At 37.1% G+C, this 22,577-nt stretch overlaps 1 protein-coding gene across 3 annotated transcripts in view; it reads right to left on the bottom strand.

Moving 5' to 3' along the window:
• Positions 1–305: 305 nt before the first annotated feature.
• LOC127411334 (inositol-tetrakisphosphate 1-kinase-like) overlaps positions 306–22,577 on the bottom strand; it is an 86,510-nt gene continuing 64,238 nt past the window's right edge. For 2 of the 3 annotated variants that reach the window (XM_051646847.1, XM_051646849.1), the window contains 6 exons: positions 15,807–15,905; positions 14,294–14,334; positions 11,978–12,143; positions 8,831–8,898; positions 7,804–7,966; positions 306–4,376 (listed from right to left, as the gene is read on the bottom strand). In XM_051646847.1, the coding sequence (XP_051502807.1) occupies positions 4,057–4,376; positions 7,804–7,966; positions 8,831–8,898; positions 11,978–12,143; positions 14,294–14,334; positions 15,807–15,905 (857 nt within the window). In that variant the 3' untranslated portion in view covers positions 306–4,056. Of the gene's footprint in view, positions 4,377–7,803; positions 7,967–8,830; positions 8,899–11,977; positions 12,144–14,293; positions 14,335–15,806; positions 15,906–18,138; positions 18,212–22,577 lie in introns of those variants that run through there. The other variant, XM_051646848.1, reaches the window with a different exon arrangement.

Below are 22,577 nucleotides of genomic sequence, written 5' to 3'. Positions count from 1 at the left end.
AAAATATTCATAGAGGCAGAGAATTTAGTAGGTGAACAGTTTTTTTTTTCTCTCTCTATTTGGTAGCACAATGAAGGCAAAAGTACAGAGACAAAAGGTAAAGCTGAAGATCATCATTCTATTGACTTCTCATATGGCTAAGTCTAAGAATTTTCAGATGATACAAAACATCCTTAATCTGAACACACTCCCCATTAGTCATGTAAACCTATTCTAACTCACCTGATACAAGTACCCATGTCATGGCAGGAGGGAAAAATATATATAGATGTCAAAATGGTTTAAGTTCAATGGCATCTAAACAGTGACCATTTAATTTGTATTTTATAGCAGTGGAGGGAGATAGAAATGTTTTTTTAAACAGTTTGATATACCTATGAAAATATTAATATTTTAAATATGTTACATAAAAAAATGGACCCCTTCAGGACAAGAAAAACAACAATCAATGTAAGGTGCTCTAGGCTGAGGGAGCGGCACTAAATGCATTCACTTCATATAAAACTGAATAGAATGAGAGCAGATTACGGCAGCACTCCATTGACACTGCTCCAGTTTACCACATCCAGACATTCATTCCTCTCACAGTGAACAAAATCAAGCTGTTTGCTGTTGGTCATCAAATACATCTATCTCCATGTGTAGGAGTAATCAAAGTGGGCGAAATCTAAATAGCTAACCCTTCATACAGTAATTACACAAAACTGAACAGCTGTGGAAAGTCTAAGGCTTTTGAAAATAAATGCCCTTTTAAACTGGGGTTATACATTTTGTTTTTTTTTTGTAAATTTCAAACACAATATATGCATGCTTCCAGAAAAGGACTCAAAAAGCTGCAGCATTCAACAATCCTAAATCACGTAACCGTGTAATTAATTTAATTAATTTGTACAAATTGCAGCTAATTGTTTCACTGCATGGTTTTAATTACTGCTAACTGTGTCACTCTTTAGATGTTTGCAACCTAACACAATCATTTCATGGCTAGCTAACAGCTTGTCTGCATAAAACTTAAATCCTTTGCATTCATTAGTCATTTCTCAACAGGTTAGCAATTATAAACAAAATAGTAAAAAATCTATGTTAATTTTCTTTCTAATTCAGAAATGGTAACCTAGCAAAGCATTTAACCCCTTGGATGTTTCCTTCTGTGCAATTAGAAACAAAGCAATACTCTCAACACAGACATTAAGATCCATCTTATACAGTTTGTTCATATAGTTCAAGGGTGTGTACTAATCTGAAGCATACTGCGTAGTCCCAAATATCACTTGCTGAATCATACACAAAACATTTGAACTTTTAAAGTACTGTCTGCTAAAAAAGCATCACACACACATACAGTCTGTACACACAGGGAATGTTATAATATCCTCTTGCAATGGTCCAACAAAACTTGACACTGACGAATAACAGAGTATTAGCCTCTGTTGGTAAGTCAACTTTCATAATACTATCAAAGCATAAATGATCCTTGACTGGATTTTTAGAGCCATGGATTTCCTCAAGAATTTCTAATGGGTTTTTAGACTAGTGGTTTTCAATTTATAAGAAAAGGTCACTTGAAGAGACTTGGCTATTTTGTGCTATAACAAAAATTAGACCCATTCATACCTCAAAAATGAATTATGAACACAAGCTGGTTCCTAACTGGTTAACGTGGTTGATATATGCCGGACAACTGTCATAGTTTTCATGTAGATGAAGTTTATAAAGCATTTAAAAATTCACATTTTGAGGTACGACTGTGTGTAATATACATTGTTGAGCAAAACAAAGGTCTCTTCAAACAATTTAACCCCCCGATCAAATTTTATGCATAAATCGAAAACCACTTTTCGAAGAAAACAAAAAACAAACAAAAAAACACTGGAAATTCCAGAGGAAACCCATAATAAACTTCCGGCTTGGGTTACGAATTGACTGACTAAACAGTTCTATCCACATTTCATGATATGATGCGCTAAGCAAGCACATGAAAAATGTCAGGTGTCACATTTATGGCAGAATGATGGAAGTCTTCTGGAGCATTATGAATAGATTATGGAGTGTCACAAAATCAAACGCAGTGGCACTCAGTCTATGAGAACTGCAAGCTGTGCCATTCATTTGACTTTCGGTTAAGAGCAGATTTGTAGACGCTGCACAAAGATATACAGTACACCGTAGATCTTCTCAATATAGGATAGCCACTAAATACAGAGCACATTGTAGGTGTCCTGGTGGTGGAATTATTGGGTGTGTTGTGTGTTCAACGTCAATAAAAGACAGATTTTAAGAATTAGTTCAGCCAAAAATAAAAATTCTGGCATCATTTACTCACCCTTATGTTGTACATACTGATCATTCGTTTTCCTGCTATTACAATGAATGGGAACTTGAAGCTTAAAAAGGATGCAAAGTCACCATAGAAGTAGTCCAAAAGACTTGTGCACTAAATTTAAAGTCTCCTAAAGCCATATGATAGCTTTATGTGCCGAACAGACCAAAATGTAAGTAATTATTCACCGATAATCTTGATATCCACCCTATAGCTCTCCTTTGGCATGTTCATAAAAGAAGTTGCATTGTCCAATTTGTGAACTAATCATTTTTCTGAGTTGGATTTTTCCAATGAACTGGTTGGTCTGGATCACAATACTGGTCTGAAAGATTAATTAAAGAATCGGACAGATCAGGTCACATCAGTTAACAGCTCGATGGTGGGGAAAGATTAAGAATACTGATTTTAATTTCAGCTTGATCCGTACACAAAAGTTTTGTATGGATTCAGAAGACTTGAAATATAACACATCGAATGATATGGACTACTTTTATAATACTTTCATGGTGCTTTTGAATCCTTTTTGAAGCTTGAACATTTCAGTTCCCATTTATTGTAACAATGTAAACGGTCGATCAGTACATTATTAAAACTTTCTTCTTTTGATGAAGAAAGAAAGTCATACAGACTTGGAACACCATAAGTGTGAGTAAATGATGACAGAATTTTCATTGTTGGGTCAGCTATTCCATTAAAGAGATAGTTCACCCAAAAATACAAATTCTCTCATCATTTACTCACCTTCATGCCACCCCAGATGTGTATGACTTTCTTTGTTCTGCTAAACACAAAGATGTTTTGAAGAATATTTCAGCTCTGTAGGTCCTTACAATGCAAGTGAATTGTGACCAGAACTTTGAAGCTCCAAAAAGCACATCAAGGCAGCATAAAAGTAATCCGTACGACTTCCGTGGTTTAATCCATGTCTTCAGAAGTGATACGGTAGGTGTGGGTGAGAAACATATAAAAATGTATACCCTTTTTTCCCCTATAAATTCTCCTCCCTGCCTAGTAGGAGGTGATATGCACGAAGAATGCGAATCACCAAAAACAAAGAATGATTTCAAAGTTAAAGTGGAAATTTATAGGAAAAAAGTACTTAAATATTGATCTGTTTCTCACCCATACCTATCATATCACTTCTAAAGACATGGTTTTAACCACTGGAGACCTTTTGTTTTTTTTTTGCTTCTGGAGCTTCAAAATGTTGGTTACCATTCACTTGCATTGTATGGACCTACAGAGCCGAGATATTCTTCAAAAAAAATCTTCATTTGTGTACTGCAGAAGAAAGACATATACATCTGGGATGGCATGAGGGTGAGTAAATGAGAGGATTTTCATTTTTGGGTGAACTATTCCTTTAAGTTAGCCTTTTCCATCACAACATAAGAGTACTTCACAAGAGAACCTTCTTCGAGCTGTCTAGTGTGTTCACTAACCAGCATCCAAAAGTGTTGGACTGTGATTAAAAATAAAACAGATTTAAAAAAATGTGCTAATTAATATTGAGTTCCCAAAAGTTCACATTACAGTACTGTGAGTTATTAGACTGAAAAGAACAAAATAAGTATACAAAAGGCATAGGAGAAATAATCCAATGCCCATTATCAACATCATTATGATTATTCCCACTATAGTTTATTTTTGATTACAGATATATTATCAGTATAATAGTTATTATTGTTATTGTATATTATTCACTTTTCACAATTTGTTCAGGGGAGGCGCAGTCATTGTGACGAGGCCTTAGTGGCTATCGTGGACACGCAGTGCTGTTGGAAGTTGGGGGACATGGCCGTGTTGCAACCCAGTCTCTGACGTGGCCCCTTCAGACCACCATCCCCCTCCACGATCCAGGGGCTGCTGTCCGGCTCCTTGCCCAGCATGCTACAGCACTCCTGGGAGGGGGCGCAGCTACACTCTCCTGTACCTAAAGCTGTAAGCTGGCAGGAGGGGGTCGGAGCCGTGGAGTCATTGGAGGAGTGGTCTTGGAGGATGCAGATGATGTGGTTGAGGAGGTCATTAAAGAACTCAGGAACACCCTCATATCCTGAAGAGAGAAGAGATCATGTCTAAATAACCTTGGAAACAAAAAACCTGCATTTAGGTCTGGCTTTATTCTGTTAAGGAACGGCCACATTTCCCAATCCAATCAATTCCCTATGGACACAAATCAAGCCCCAGCCTACATTTTTTTTCTTGTTGAAAATCTTTTCACATGAAAAAAATACCACATTACAGAAGTAAAATGGGTTGCAAATCAGGTTTCACACAGACTTTAAAATAAGCTGAAAACACACATTTAATTTTTAACACTTTATGCTGCCAGGACGCATGCAGAGACACTTACAGATATTAAACAAATAGTTCACACAAAAATTAAAATTTTTGGATCACCCCAGGCTATCTCGGATGTGTGACTTTTTTCTTCTGCAGAACACAAATGAAGATTTTTAGAAGAATATTTCAGCTCTGTAGGTCCATACAATGCAAGTGAATGGGGGCCAAAACTTTGAAGCTCCAAAAAGCACATAAAGGCAGCATAAAAGTTATCCATATGACTCCAGTGGTTTAATCCATGTCTTCAGAAGCAGTAAGTGTGGGTGAGAAACAGATCAATATTTAAGATCAATATTTTATTTTTACTATAAATCTCCACTTTCACTACCACATTCATTTTCTTTAGTTTTTTGGGCGATTCACATTCTTCGTGCATATCGCCACCTACTTGTGGTCAAAGGTGGAGATTTATAGTAAAAAAGGACTTAAACATTAAGATAGAGAAAATATCTGTTTCTCACCAACACCTATCATATCACTTCTGAAGAAATGGATTTAACCACTGGAGTTGTATTGATCACTTTTATGCAGCCTTTATATGCTTTTGGAGCATTAAAGTTCTGGTCACCATTCACTTGCATTGTATGGACCAACAGAGTTGAGATATTTTTTAAAAAATCTTAATTTGTGTTTAGCAGAAAGTAAGTCAAACACATCTGGCATGGCATGAGGATGAGTAAATGATGAAAAGATTTTCATTTTTAGTGAAACTATTCCTTTAAAAGGACAGTTAAAATGGCAGGTGCGGCCAAATTATTAAACACTCTCACTACAGCACGTGAATCAGACAGGCCACCTGAGTCTAAAGTTCAAGAACAGTGTGTAATCAAAGAACTGTTTACATTAAAACTGGACATCCGGCTGAAACGGTTTATAGAACCCAATAAGGACTTTTATTAATTATTTATATGCTGTTTGTGCTGCATCATGGGAGTGGAAAATAACAAGTTTGAATTGAAAAGGGGTTGGTAGTGTTTTTTTAACATGTTTTAACAATTATATAATTTGTATGTCAATGATGATGATTATGATTGGTACATGACATTTTTCATAATATTCTCTTATTAACCCTAGAATGCAAGACTCAATAAAACCTACATGAATGCATAAAGAGGGTCAAAATGACCCCTATTGGTTTCAATGGTTTTCTTCCAAGAAAAGGTATCCTGTTTATATCTTTATCTTCAAGAATTTAAGAATTAGATCGTTCACAACAGTTTTATAGTTCATGTTTATATGTTCACTTTTCATGTTTTAAAATTAAAATATAAAAATCAGTATTCCATAAAATAATTGCAACCTTTCCAGAACCGACTCTTTCTGATCCTTTATCACAAACACATTCAAAAAATCTAATAGTGCAGACAGCTTTCTCCACTGGAATGTTCTAAACCTCATCTGCTTCTCATTAAAACACCAAACTACACAATACTTTGTCACAATGGCGGTCATCTCCAGCACAACCTGGTCTGCAGTCTGGATCATCATCATCCGAGTACACTGATTTTGACTCCAAAGCCATTATGTGTGTCTCACTGAACATTTCCAAAGCTGCCTTTGCAGTATATGCTAGCATATTTTGCTAATAGTTAACTTGCTAATAGTTTGCTTGCTAGCTGATAGAATATTTGAATGTATATGCTTCAAACATTGATTTTTAAAAAGTTTAAAAATGCAGTATTTCCAGACAACTCACCAACATGCTAAAATGTGCTAGCTACCCAAGAATTAGCTCTAGTAGTTTGCCAGCTAGCTGATTTAAAATTGTATTTAAAATATCTGAATGTCAGTCAAAATGTATCCGTCACAAATTTTAAAAAGTTGAAAAAGCTTATTAAAAAATATTATGTGAAGTCAAAATTCCATAGGAAGTGCATATGGGTCATTTTGCCCCCGTTTATGCAGTCTTGGGGTAGTGATAGAAAATGTTTATTTTTTCTGAAACTATGACCAACAAATATGAAAATGACATTGGTGAGGGTCACAAACAAGATTTTTCAGGCTTCATGGAAGATAAAAAAAAAATCAATATTTTTATTGCTAAAATCTTCAAAACATGAGACCCCTTTAGGTCAATCTGACCCCCTTTTGCATTCTAGGGTTAATTTACTACTTTGGTGTGAGATTTTGGTGGGGGTAAAAACCTGTGAGGTTGAGATGTTGATTTAGTCTTAAGAGTTAAGTTTATTGTCATTTTGGAGGGTTTTGAAAACCTATATCTAGGTCACATTATTTTTACACATTTGTAAATAGTCTTTCTACTAGGATATTTTTGTTGGATATTAACTATTTTTGGCATTTTTTGCGGTGTGAGATAAAAATAATTAATTGCGTGGGCTCTCTGAAATACTCTATTCTGATTGGTCAATGGCGCCATCTAGCGGTCTAATATTTCTCAGTAACAACCGCACATCCACACATCAGAACGCACATCCACACATCAGAACGCACATCCACACATCAGAACGCTCATCCGGGTATTTGCAAGCCATCTTTTCTGCTTCTCGGATCCCTGTGCGATCTCTACAAGTAAGTGTGCATTTATTTATTTGGTAAAAAGTCTTGTGATAAGATGCAAAATGAACAGTCAGATGTTCATTAATTACCAAATAACCCAACAGAACTCCGACACGAACCGGAGGTGGATTTTCAGCTGCACAGCGATTTAATTCTACTCACAGAATTACATAATTCCAACGCAAATCAATGTTTCATGTTCATGTCTATATTTATTTTATTAGTTGCCGTGTAAGCTGGATAATATACAGTCAGCTGGTTGTTTTTGCAAAATAAACCCCTTCAGGCTGATACAAGACCCCTGCTTCGCGTCGTGTCCTGATCACCCTGTAGGGTTTATTTTGCAATAACAACCGGTTGACTGTACATTCATTATAAAAAAATCTCCATTATTCAGTGGGGGCCCAATCAAACCTTGACAAAATATCTTCCTAAATTTGTAAGCAGGCTACTACATCCAGACCAGATAACACCTTATCAACTTAATATGACCAGTATGAAAACAGTATGGAAAATAAACCGTTATGCAAAGTTCTCCATTAACCTTTTAAAACAATGTATAAACTTTTAAACTAACATGGGAGAGTTGCTTAATAGTTTGCTACAAAGCAAATACACACCAGGGAATGCATTGATGTCAATGACTGCATGTTGTCCCGTCTGGTTGTTAATGATGACGTCGATGCCAAAGAGCGAAACCCCGAGAGATTCCCGCAGGGATTTACAAAGCTCCTTGATGACATCGTCATTGGGTGGCTGGGAGACACCTTCTACATTATCTCTCTATCAAAGGTGTGATTAAGAGAGCAAAAAGTGAATAAAAAAAGCATTTGCCTCAAAATGTATCACTTGCAATATGCATCCTCAATTCCTGTTCTACAGATTTGTAAATCAAATTTGCTGTAGTAAAAATGTCTAGACTAACACAGGGGTTCTCAACTGGTGGGTCACAGATCTGGACAGGTCATGGACAACATTGAAACAATGCAAAATGCAAATAATATAATACAATAAACCATATAATTTTGCAAAGTTAGGATAGCAAAATAAATAGCTTTTAAAAGGGAAAAGAAATCTCTTCCCATATCTTTTTGCTACTGACGTCAAAGGATGAGTGTCCAAAGTATTATGGCAAAAAATATTACAAGAAATATTAACAGTTTTCTAAGGCACAGTCAGTAAAATTTGTGTTTGTTACACTGACACCTAGAGGTGTAGATGCATCATGCAAAAACAGAAGTTCTCAGTTTCTGATGTCACAATGCCATGATTGATTTATCCTGCGAGTAAAAAACGTCCAATACAGGGGATTATTGAGCTCAAGAGAGTAATAGTCAGCTTGTCATGAGATCTCAACATGGAGACGCTCATAAATGTGCCCCCACACCATTTGTAGAATAAAGCAGCTTTTTCTCTAAGACTGATGTGACTAGAGTCTAAATTGATGAGTAAAGAGTTTAAATAAATAAAAAAAAAACTTTAGCAAAAAGCACAAAATACTGAGTGCACCTTTAACAAACAATGTATTGGACTTTTGTTGCAAATAAAAAGAAATGTTATGTTTATTTTTGCATTAAAATTTCAAGCAAAACCAGTTAAGAACCACTGGACTAGAGAATATTTACTCTAAACTAGATGTTAACTTACAGATGTGAGGTCAGACGATGACTCTGGCTTGGACACATTGTGGCTGTTGAAGAAAATTGCTTTTCTGTCTGGAAAGGGAAAATGCAAATTAATATGACAAACAAAACACTTTCAGTTGCAAGTCAGTAAAAGAGTGAAAGTGCAAGTGTGCAGGAAGCCACTAGAAAGCAGCAGAGGCTTGTGTTTGAGTTAAGCAATTCAACGGCCTTTAGGAGTGCCAGGCAGAGAGGGGGAAGGAGGGAGAGAGAGAGAGCAAGTGAGAAGAGAGAGAGAGGCAGAGGGGAAGAGGAGAAAAACAACAATTCAGTGCCAAAAGGATGCTGAGATTTATGAGCTCCCACTCAAATGGCGGTAAAGAATTTAATTAATTCAAAGGGAGACAGCACAACACTACTGAGCTGTCCTTTTTCTACAGACATCAAGCCATAGTGAATATTTATGGTGCACATCTATTAATCCTCAAGGATAATTTCTTTTCAAACCTTTGAACTCAGAGCATTCCTCTAAACTTGGATAGCATCTAAATCTGTTTATGGAACACGCATCAAATCTCTTAAAAGATTTTAACACATTTATTTCAAAGTCTTTTTGCAGAACCCGAATTTAAGCGTATCTGATTAATTTCAGGGGTTTGACAGAAGTTTGCAAGGAATTTGGCTTGCATATGAATGTTCCAAATGAACCCAAGACTCAATATGAGATCCGAGCTCATTTTTAGGACCAGGGACTGAGTAAATGCAAAAAAAAAAAAAAAAAAAAAAAACCTGGGTTCTTTGTCCATCTGTTCACTTTTTGGTCCACTTAAAGGGGTGAGTCTGGTTCTTCTATAAAAAAAAAAAATAAAAAAATTTCCAAGCTACTTAAGGGGCTATATACAGTATTTTAAATATAAAAAAAGATATATTCTATTTATTCTATGTGATTTCTATCACATAATAGATAACCAGCCACAACAAGGGTTTCTGAATGAATTAACGAATAAATGAAGAATCTCAAACAGAATGAGAAATTTACTTGAACAGGTAAATGTAAATTAAATAATATTTAAATTAATCAATTAATTTAATGTAATCAGTTATTGAAGTTATGTTAATTAATACTAATAACTAAAGAACTAGAACACATACCATTAGAACAGTGTCAAAAACAAAGTGATGAACAGCAGCATGTCATTTTTCAGCATTGTTACAATACCTGTATATATTCAGCATATTATCAGCAGCTTGAAATATTTCAATATAATAAAGAAGACCTAAAACAGCACTCAGGGAGCCCTATTTTAAGAGCACTATTCTTTTAAGGGGTAACGAAATTAGGAATCAAATGTTCCTTTATCTTTTACCATATAAGAGTTAATTTACTATAAAAGCATACTGTAAGTTTCAGAACTCAAAACTTCCTCCTCACTGCAAAAAGAGCATTTGTTGAAACCAAGCTGTCAAAATGACTCGTTCTCTACTTCCTCCACATTGGCTATGTTTACATGCACAAATTTTCACCAACCCGAATAAATTCAATCCGACTGCAGATTTCGGATGTACTGTTTTATATGTCCCCTAAACTTTGCAATCCGATACAAATATTCGTTTACATGTGCATTACATGTATTTCGAACAAAATTTCAGCGCGTGCAAAGAGCGTCAGTCGTTGTGTTCTGAAGAAGTGGAGAAAGGCCGAGAAATTGAGAATGGCACCAAAAACGGATCATTTTTGTGTTTACATAAAGGCTTTTCAATCTGACTGAGCTATCAGTCAGATTATAAACAGATTATTTGGTTGCATGTAAACGTGGCTATAATGATGTCACACTGTGGTAGACAGCCTCCATAACAACACATCAATGCCTACTTTACCTTTTTACTTCTGTTTTGGAAAGGGGCCATACAAAATAAACATTATTATTATTATTTATCTACTGATAGACAAATTATGGCTAGTATTAAAATAAATATATAGTGATTTCTTAGGAAAATAGCAAATTGTGCATTGCGCCACTTCATTAACATACAATACACCTACAGTTTCCACGCATACAGCCTACAGGTAGTGCAAGCACTCCCACCCAAGCTTTGCACTGACACAAAAATTGCACATAGAACTGCCGCTCTCACAAAAATTGGATAAGACGCAGCGCATGGTTATTGCGGTCGTAGAGCGTTCTAGAGCGGTCACGAAAATAGAGCCCAGGGACTTAAATCAGTAAACCATTTCTTTAAAAGCTTGTTAATGGAAAAGTTACAATACTTTAAAAGCAGCTAAGCTACTGTCACATTACTAAAAACTGTAGTTAAGTTAGTAGCGTTGTGTAGAGCCGAGGAGGGCGGGGCCGGGCTGGAATGAGACACACCCGGTCCCCAATCAGCCTGATGGGGCGCGCGAGGGTTAAAGGCGGCCGGGGACGACAGTTCGAGAGAGAGAGAATTACAGACAGCTGTACTGTGTGTTATTGGTTGTGTGTTTTGTTTAAATTGTTTATTACATTATTATTTAAGTTGTCAAGCCGGTTCTCGCCGCCTCCTTTCCACTGAACCCCCTTACACATTGCTACCTTTAGTTAGTTACTCCCCAACAATGACAAGCCACCTGATCAAGAAGGTAAATCTGTTCAAGGTTTTCCCTCATGCTCTCTCAATCTCTGTCTTTAGAAACACTGTGCTGTTCACTTTACTTTGTTTCACTAACTTTTACAGGTATAATTACATGCAAGTAACACAAGGTGCAAGTGTATTTGCATTTGAAACCGAATGTGTACTTGTAGATTGCAAAGTTCAGCATGAGTTCAGGCACAGAGCTGACCTTCTAAATTTGCCTTAAACTAACAAGTTACTCTCCCAGCAGGCATAACTGGTTTGCATAGACTCTAATATATCAGCATATGCAAACTGCCCATCTTTTGTAACAGTCTGAAGTGGAAACCCGACTTGAGTAAGCACTTTTGCTGACTTGGTAACAGCAAAATGTTACCCACTATTTTCATTGCAAAGGCAGCTATGCAAAGAGATCTGGGTAATACAGAAGGATGGTCTCCCAATGTAAATCATGACAAAACATACCAAACTGTCCAATCATGGTGAAACACATACCACAGCAGCGCCTTTTCATTGAAATAACACTTGTAAAGAGATAAAGAGCATACTGAAGATTTACCGGACGGTCCACAAGGGAAGTTCTTAAGAGATGGTCTCTCCACCACAGTGTGTGACTCCCCCACCACAAACACTTTATACAGCACGGCATTGTGGTTTATAAAACTCTGAATAACACATGGAGGCTTCACGTCCTTTAGGTCCTCGGCACTGAAGATTATAGCCATCTGCAAAGTGAGAAAAAGATCTATTCAAGTACACAAAACTTCATTGACATCTTGATTTGTGTGATTCTCATTAAACCTGTCAAGGGAAAGCCCAGGTCTTATCTAACCACGAATCAATAAAAATAAAATATGTTGCATAAAGAAAATGATACAGAACCATTAAGATTTTTGCATTGTTATATAAATTTTTGGACACTTAAGCACATTTTACCTCCCAATTTTCATTACCGTAACACGTCTAGACGTTTTGCTTTTACTCTATGCTATTGCTTTCAATGGACATTCTCATTACTATCATCTATCACTAACTTTCACATACTATCATTAACTTTCATCATAACTGTATTTTTTTTTTTATTGTATTAAATTAAAATCAGCAAAAATGAAAGGCAAGACCTAGGGAGTACTACCATAATGTAAAAACACTTTGTTATTTAAATAATATATAATTATTTTCCCGCACTACGGTAATGAAATTAGGGGATATAATTGATTAAACTTATGTAAAAAAAAATCTTAATGGCCCTAAAAACAGGCTTGATTCTCTATATGCAAAATATTATTTCTTTTTTCTTTTGATTAAGGAGTAAAATAGGACCAGGACATTTTCTTGTCAGGTTTTGTGAGAATCACAGATTTTCCTGTTATTAAAGCATGTCATTTCGCATGACCTAATAAGTTCAAATTGCTCTACAAAGCTAAAATGCAGTTACTATACAAACCAATTTTTAGGCAATGAATATACAAACAAACACTAGTCGGCGGCACTCCCGGGTTCTTTTGGCTTCACACAGGCGCGTCACTCAAATTTCCATAATGATCGAGGATCAGGACAAACTCAAGATTTGGCACAATTTATGATATTTCAAAGATTACTGTTGATGTTATCACAGCTGCTCAAATAACACTCACTTAACCCGCAGCTTCTGTTGGTAGAGTTTATTTTTATTTTTTTTTATTATTTTATCCCCTTTTCTCCCCAATTTGGAATGCCCAATTCCCACTACTTAGAAGGTCCTCGTGGTGGCGTGGTTACTCACCTCAATCCGGGTGGTGGGGGACAAAACTCAGTTGCCTCCGCTTCTAAGACAGTCAATCCGTGCATCTTATCACGTGGCTCGCTATGCATAACACCGCGGAGACTCGCAGCATGTGGAGGCTCATGCTACCCTCTGCGATACACGCACAACTTACCACGCGCCCCATTGAGAGCGAGAACCACTAATCGCGACCACGATGAGGTTACTCCATTTGACTCTACCCTCCCTAACAACCGGGCCAATTTGGTTGCCTAGGAGACCTTGCTGGAGTCACTCAGCACACCCTGGATTCGAACTCGCGACTCCAGGGGTGGTAGTCAGCATCAATACTCGCTGAGCTTCCCAGGCCCCCCTGTTGGTAGATTTGAACTTTTCATGAAGGAAGTGCAAAAACTTAAAACAAACATCTGTTTTCATTTCTAAAGTGCAATCACTGTGACAGATATGACGATGATCTTATATGAACAAGACAGCCATGTAAGATCTAAAGGGATGAACAAGACCCCATCTACACCGCAGCGCATACTGTTTATATGTGAATAAAACATAATATTATATCTTTGCGTTCATTTTGACTAAGTAACTTGATCAATCGAAACCAGCCGTCATTAGCTTTGAATATTCATTATGAAGTAAATATTATTATTTAAAGTATGTAGTCCAATAATTTTAGTAGTAAAGATGCATATTGCATGTCTGATGGTAGTTTTCATTTTTATATGCCACTTTTGTTAGGCTTTAGAAGTGTGTAAAGCGTGAGGATGTGTACTCATCAACCTGATTCATGTCTGACATAATCATACAGGCATGTTTAACCAAATTAAGGCTGGTTTTGCAAATAGTTCATTAAGAACCTCCACATATTCCTTTTATTAATATAATCGAACATTCAAAAGGTTATTATAACTACGGCGCTGCCCACATTCACCATTGAAATCTGCTGCTCAAAGAACCTGGAAGCACGGTTGCCTGCGTTGTGACGTCACGGTAATTTCATCTATAGATAGCAAGGCAGCTCACTAAGTTTTGAAACAGTACTTGTGTGTGTTCTAGTGTTTCATAACCTCTTTGGTCACATCTGACAGAAATAGAGTTAGAAAAGTGTCTTACCTCATGTGAGTTAGTTCCATGAGCAACCCGTGTTTTGCAAACTGCACAGGATGAGAGTAAAAGAAAAACATACTATATAAGGTAGTGGATGAATATATCCAGTTAATAAGGCAACCCTTTAATAAAATTCAAAAACATTACTGTGCAATGCAGCATAACAGGTGTTTAGTAAAGGACATTAAGGCCAGAAAAATACTTGAGTAAATACGTGAATGCAGATGCAAACCTTCAAACTGTTAAAACCGGATGCGTTATTCAGGAAGCTAGTTGTAAACATAGCTATAAACAGATGTAAACACTTAAAAGATCTAACTTGCTCAGTAAGATTTTCTTTAAACTGTTTCTGGACGTAGAGGAAGACAGTATATGCAAATTCCTGATATATAGCACCCCTTACAGCAATGTAGAGAATGTGATGCAATACTTGCATTGTGTTATGAATTACCCTCTGACACTTTTCAGGGAGGCAACAATGCATGAAATAACCAGAAGTGTTTGTGTTCATGTACTTGAATTGATTATGTTTCGAGCCAAAGAGCTGAAAGCACAGCAAATGTGTTTCATAGTCTTATGACCATTTAAAGTGAATAAAGTGATTTACAGCATAGTGACTACATTTACATGGACCCCAGAAAGCTGCTTATTACTTAAAATCGGTGTATGCGTTTACATGCACTGTGTTAGCGGCTCTCTCTTTACTCCGGTATACATACTTTTTCCACAGCAACGTAATTTCCCAGCGACGCTTGTGTAAATAAAAGACATGAGATCTGAGGAAGACTTCGCTATTTAAGTCTCTGTTTCATCACTTCCAGATATTCCAGAGTTGTTGCAGTATTTGTTTCCTTCACTTTCCAACACGACCTGCAGTGGAGTTTCCCTCTTACGTCAAACTTCCCACAATGTACGAGCTCATAGACGCAAATGTGAGTGACAGTCAATATTTACATTGGTGTATATAAATGGGTATATTTTATAGTGTATGTGCTTTTCCCACTGTACTCTCTGAAATGTTGAATTCTTTTCGCTGTGTTGACTTGTTATTGGGCTCCATCCTATGCTTTCTGGTCTGTTTACGTACAAGCGCACTCCTCAAAAACCTGTAACAATTATGTGTTTACATGACCACATTAAAGGGATAGTTCACCCAAAAATGAAAATTCTCTCATTATTTACTTATTATTTATCCTCATGATAACCCAGGTGTGTATGACTTTTTCTTCACCAGAACATATTTGAAGAAAAACAGAAAAATATCTTAGCTGTATCTTGCAATATCTTGCAAGTGGATGGCGATTACGCATAAACGCCGCAAGGATATCAGCGTTCTCGTTTACATGACGTTTACATGACGTTAATTCAGAATGCCGCATTCTGCAAAAATCCTGGAATAAACAGTTTTCTTTAGTGCATGTAAATGTGATCGGGACAGATATTAAAGGGAACTCCAGGGAAAATCCACCTTAGTAAAAAATATCACTTCCAGTTGCAGAATGGAAAGGGTGGAACTTACTGAAAGGGAATGTAAGACCGTGTTGCTGGATCTGCTGCACTGTGTCTGGACCACACTCACTGTTCAGCACCATAAACGGAGGAGAACAGATCCTCTCATCTGCAAGAGAGACATGAAGAGGTTGGTAAGCCTTTCTGTAAAGACCAGATCGATAAGAAGGAATACATTTCCAAGCTAGTCCTGGTGCTGGGCTAGTGGGATTGCTGGGCTAATTTCCATTCAAAACTTAGCTGGTGAGAAAGCCTACACACTAGAGGTTACACTACTTAAAAGAATGCTGTGAATTCATTGATTTTAAGGATGTAAAGGAAAGACAAAAGACTTTGCAAAAGTGGTGCTCCAACATGCAACCAAAATGTTGGAAATCCAATTTGCTGTATTAACGCTTGGTTTCATAATGACAAGGCTCTTTCCACACCCTCAAAACGCATATTACTCATACCTGTCCTTCAAAGCTTTCTCTGCTAAAGGGCTACTTGACTCTAAAAAGCTCAGGGGCCACAAAGCAGGGTCCCTTTAGCTTTAAGGGCTGCACTCCTAAGTTGTATAGTAATTAAAATAGGACTGGATCTTCATATGAACCATCTCGATATAGATTCTTAAATCCCAAGATCAATCTTTTACTCTATCTTAACCCTCTACTACAATGAGAGGAAATCCCTTGCATTTGCAAATGTCTGTGATAAGCCACTGACTGGTAAATGTGTGTAAATGCGGACAGCTCTTCCATCAACGTACGCTGCCCACTGTTGTGCACTGTCTCCATGTTTATATCTGCATCTCTCACTGAACGTGTTTAGATGCACTCTACAATATGGAACAGACTTTCTGAGGGCCCCCTCCCTCCAGTCCGGCAGGGCTCCCCCTCAAGCCCGGGCACAGGACAAAAGGTTCGGCGGCCCTGTATGAAATATAATATCATATTTGTTGATGGAATACTGTACATCGACTTATTCATTTTTAAAAAGCTAAAATGTGACCAAAATTATGAAAAACGAATAAAATATAATTCGTTAAATGTATATATTTTTTGTAATGTACCTAGTTAGAAGTTCCCTTTATAATTAACAGCATTATCTGGGACAGAATTTATTTCATATGTAAGCAAAGTGAACATTATAACTGAAATATACCCATATGAATCAACATCGATTCGAAATCGAATCAAGAGCTTGTGAATCAGAATAGAATCGGGAAATCTATTATAATACCCAGCCCTATTAATGAAGCATGTAAGACTGTGGTATGCGGTTTAACCAAAATCTCATATTAAAGTACCTGTATGTGTAGTTTTATATCATATTTGCAGGAAATTCAACACCATCCAGTAATGCCAATTTTTGATAATCCAGGGAATAAATCCATTACAAATGAAAGTTACCTTGTTTAATTTGATTATTTTCTTGTTTTATTTGGAACTTGAAGGACGTAAACCAAAAGATATGATTTTTTATGACAAATGAATGGTAAGTCTGGCCTCAGTGCAAAAGCAACTTCACATTACATCACACTTGAGTAAAAACCAAAAAAGTAATACGCTATAAATGTGACTAGAAAAGCCATGTTTAAAGCCCTTTTAAATTGCCAATGAACGCACACCTGTGACGTAAACATCAGTTGAATTATAACTAGTTGTGCCGGTGTTTTTGGCAAGCATAAACAACTTTCTTACAACATTTACACCAGACACAAGCAGAGTTGAAGCTAAATTACTTCAATTATAATTAACGAAGTCGTCTACATTGAAAGCTGCTGTCTGCGAGAGTTTGGAAAGCTGACTATTGCTTTTAGCTTCGCATCAGATTTTTTAAAATTGGGTGTAGAATCTCTACCAGTTGAGAAACTTCTACCGTTGCACATTACTTACTACAATATCGCTATATATTAACATGATGAGAAGGCATCTTTGTATTGCAGTTGTGGTCGCAATGATGACGATATCACATTGGCCACACACGCACACACACAAAAAAGAAAATGGTTCGAGAGCTGAGTGTACGTTGAGCAGTGCTGTTCTAGTGTACAAATGGCTTGAAGCTGGTCAATCAACATGGTCTTTCTGGTGAAAAACTCTTGTTTAAGCTAGTCAAGAAGCCAGCCCACCACATCCAAAACAATCAATCTTCTGGTTACCAGCTATGCTATTTTAATTTGGAAAGAGAGGCACACACAATTTAAAACAGACAGAACTAGTAAGGTGAGGCCAGTGAAGTTTGCTAAGAGGATATTAAACATTGAGTACACCAAAAGGGATTCGGTTCCACTAATAAGAGCTGCCAGATGCATGTACACATTCAAAGCCATGATGTTATATGGGAAGAGTGGATGTTACCTGCAGTGAACCTCACAAAACTACTCCGAGTCCTCTCTTGTGAAAGGTCTTCTGTCATCAGTTCCCCTCTGCTTGCCTTTACTTCCCTATTTACTTTAGCGAGTGAAGAACAGTGAACACAAGGCACTGAGCGCTGACACACTCTGCATTATGCAGCAAGCCAGTCAATAGAAAGACAGCAATTTGACCCACGGGTTCAACGCTTTGTTTGAAAATACTGTACTCTCACTGTCCAGGGTATTGCTCTGATGAGCAAACAGAGAGACTGATGGAACAAAAGCGTGGAGGTGGAAATGGAAGTACATTACAGTGCACAGACGAATCATCAAAATAGAGATGCGTACTGGGCTAATATCTGAAAGAGAATATTTTACACTAAGTTTTAAGCCCCACTAAATCAAAATTGTGGCTGTTTGCCCAGGTGTGTTAGCTCTGAGGTCATCTATATGCTAGTGTACTCCTAAACAATCCTAGCAGGTAAAATCCTAGCAGGTATACGCATTTAAGGTTTCCAATTTTTGTCTTATGGAGAAGACATCAGACTTGCAATTTCACCTGCTGGAAGATAAATGGGCAAACTTATTTTGAAAAAGGGACAAAGCCAGCTCTAGGGATAAATACATCAGATATTGGGGTAGGTTGTTTAAATTTGGGGCAAGTCAGCAACAACCTAGCAATCACCCACAACACCCATGCAACATGCTAAAAACCACTCCAACACTTTAGCAACTGCTTAGCAATGCCCTAGCAACCACCAACACCACCAACCATGTACAAGCACCACTCACATTTTCTTTAGAAAGTTTACCTAGTTATACACCTTGTAGATAGTTGGTGTTGCCTTTAAAATATGCTCTACGGGTGACCCATCAATCCATTAACTCACATGCATGTCTTTGTCAAGGATGAAGCTTCTCAGCCAGACGTCAGTATTACTGCTGTTATCTGGGAAGATTAGACATGTTTTGGGAGATTTTGATAGCATAGCACAGGAAATGAGCTGAAGAGTGAAGCCTCAACAGGCTGATGACACAGCTTTGAGATATGATCACGGTCATGTTAAACCGCCTGTGTGTCGTGTACTGAAAGTGCTGATGAGTTGCTTTTCACTGCTAAAAGAAAGAAAGGGCATGGTGAAACGGTCAATTGTTTTCTTTAGATTTCATGTTGCATTTTGATTTTTAATTTCAACATAGCTGTAGTCAGTTCGGTCACACTTTATATTAGGGGTCTTTAACTACTACTGTATGTACTAACATTAAAATACTGTACATTACTGTGTAACTATATTTTGATCTGCAAATTCTTGTCTTCAGACAAGATTCACATTTGCTGCTACTGAGGTTGAGGTACAGTTTGATTTAGGAGTAAGGCTCCACAATTAATCGAAATAAAATCGAAATCATGATATGACCTTAAATAAATAAATGGTCCGCTTGTTCTGCAAGCCTCAAAGTGTATTGCTCTGCTGTGTCCTGTCTGTACTGTGATTAATTCAGTGCTTTCATAGGTGTTCTGTGCTCCACAACTCCATCTCGTGCTCAGAGAAACAGATGTGCTCCAAGTTCGGATCTGTTTCCTTACGTGCGCCGAGCGCATTTAGGGAAACCAGCACGTCCTGGTGAAGTGGTCTTTATTTTGTCCACGGTGGCGGCATCTCAGTCTTCCCCGGGCATATGTATCTTAATAATAATGCAGGATACAGATGAGGTATACTTAAAGAATCTTTATTAAATGACTTCCGAACAAACTGCATTAACAGTAGCACCTTTTGACTCCGCAAACATGCGGCGTTCCCATCATTAAATCTCCAGCGGGAACAAGTGAAAGCGGAACTTGTAAATTACCAACATCCAACAAAATTAAAAGGAAAGGAACGTAGATAAATAAAATATATTGATATACAATGTTTACTGTATTTACTATAATATGATGCAGTTCCCAAACTTCATAAATATGAATATTTTTGTGTTTGTTTATTTGATCATCATTCAACCAACCAACAGTACTTTTGTCAGCAAAATCTAGGCAACAGCTAAGGTATTACCAACTGCAGTGTGCAGAAAGCTTACATACTACCAGTTATACTGACAGAGCTCTGACAACACAATACTTAATAATTAAAAAATGCAACAAGCGAACTGAGGTTGGTTGTTTTACACTTCAATTAGATGGCCACTTCCTGTCCAACTGGGTGGTTCTAAAATTATGCTTAGATTAATCCAATCAAATAATCCAACACTGGTTATAAATACAAAAAATAAAATATTTTTTCTGTTATTTTGAGTTTTCTTTTGTATGTTAGAGGACATTTATAGTTTCAGTTCAGTCCACTTTTGCAAAGTGCAATATTTTATTTTTATTTTATTTTCCCACACATTATTTGAAGACGTATGTGCACGAGCATAGAACAGCGAGCAAAGGTGAAAAAAACATTTTTGCAGACTACTGAACTTATTGGTCACTGATCCCTATATCCCCGGATATATCTATATCTACCCGATGCAAAGACTGACTCAATCAAAAGCAGGAACAATACTGATAGGTCAATGTCCAGCCTGTGGCTTCTTGTTAGCCAACAAAAAAAGCAAGCTGGCCATTTACTTCTTGTTTTATCTAGCTGCTTTTTGAGTTGGCAAATGATGGTATCGCTATTGAAATATCCTGTATTGTTGAAACGGAGTGAGCAGTGCTAGTTTCTTATCAGACCTAGTCCATTTATTCAGCTGCTAGACCTTTGTTCTCATATTCCAGAGGAAGCTTACATAAGCTGTTTTATGAAAGACAGCAACATAAGGGCACTGACAATCCCCCAATGGGACTGTCTAAGACAGACAGACGTTTAGTAGTACAACTGACCTCCTACAAAATGTTCTAAACATTTTGACCACACTGACCATCCACGCTTACAATACTATGATGTTGAGCTTCAGTTAGAGCTTAACATTTGTATGGGTTCCTGATGTTTTTACATTTAAAGGAATGTTACAGGTTAAAGGAATAGTTTCCCCCCAAAATAAAAATTCTCTCATCATTTATTCACCCTCATGCTGTTTCAGATGTGTATGACTTACTTTCTTCTGCAGAACACAAACAAAGGTTTTCGGAAGAATATCCAATGCAAGTGAATAGTGGCCAGACATTTGAAGCTCCTAAAAGCATATAAAGGCAGCATAAAAGTAATCCATACGACTCCAGTGGTTAAATCCATGTCTTCAGAAGCGATATGATAGCTGTGGGTGAGAAACAGATCGATATTTAAGCCCTTTTTTTTAACAATAAATCTCCACTTTCACTTCCACATTCCTCTTTTGCTTTTATTATTTGTGCATATCGCCACCTACTGGTCAAAGCTGGTAAAAGGTAGAGATTTATAGTAGAAAAGGACTTCAATATTATTCTGTTTCTCACCCACACCTATCATTTCACACATGGATTTATCCACTGAAGTTGTATTGATTACTTTTATACTGCCTTTATGTGCCTTTTGGGGCCTCAAAGTTCTGGCCATCATTCACTTGAAATGTATGGACCTACAGAGCTGAGATATTTTTCTAAAAATCTTCATTTGTGTTCAGCAGAAGAAAGGGTGAGTAAACGACAAAGCAGGGATAGCTCTACAAGCAGCATTTGCACAAGGCTTCAATAAAGCGACATAAAACAGCTACAAGGTTTGTGTACTTGATGGCCACTAATACATGACTTATTGTTGGAAATAGAGATTCCATTTCATTTGGCCGAGAGAGATTGTGTAAATAAAAGGGAAAGAGTAATGCGAGATCTTCATGAGCAGGTACAAACGCTGAGTGATGCTCAGGTTTTTGGCCATGTAAGGGTCCAGAATCAATCTTGGGCTCTGTCTAAACAGTCCTGCAGACCTGTCGGAGCCAGCCAAGACGTTTATGGAATGTTTAGAACACGTTTATAAAGCATTGCTATGGTGCTTTGGCCCTGATCCTGCAGAACAGCACCGACGGGAGGTCTAATATCACATTAGTCTCTTCCTCTATCCATTCAGCACTTTGTTACAGCAAACAGGCTAAAACCTACTAGCTGTCAGCTTTACAGGCTTTCAGTGAGAAATTTCAGTAGAGAGAAAAAAATCTAATAAAGTCTAAACAAAATTTCTGAGGTGACAGACCAAATTTTCCAGAGGAGAAATGAGCAACACCTCATATACAAAAATCTGTGTAGTGCAAGAAGTCATCAATATTTTTGTTCATAGTTTCCAAAAGAGAATCACTGTAATTTTTAAATGCGTAAATATCTTCTAAAAATGTATCCTCAAAGCTAAAATATGGCCTAAAAACCACAATTCTGGTTTCATAAAGGGTCTTTTAAGATCTAAGCTTTTGTCCTTTTTGTTGACCTTATTGCACTAATGTTTTTTTTTCCCCCAATCTTTTTCCCTAGTATATTTATTTCGAAATCTGCACCTT

Source organism: Myxocyprinus asiaticus, chromosome 20 (genome assembly GCF_019703515.2).
Source record: "Myxocyprinus asiaticus isolate MX2 ecotype Aquarium Trade chromosome 20, UBuf_Myxa_2, whole genome shotgun sequence".
Taxonomy (NCBI): Eukaryota; Metazoa; Chordata; class Actinopteri; order Cypriniformes; family Catostomidae; genus Myxocyprinus; species Myxocyprinus asiaticus.
The sequence above is the reverse complement of the archived record's forward strand: the minus strand, read 5'-3'. Positions and strand labels throughout refer to the sequence as shown.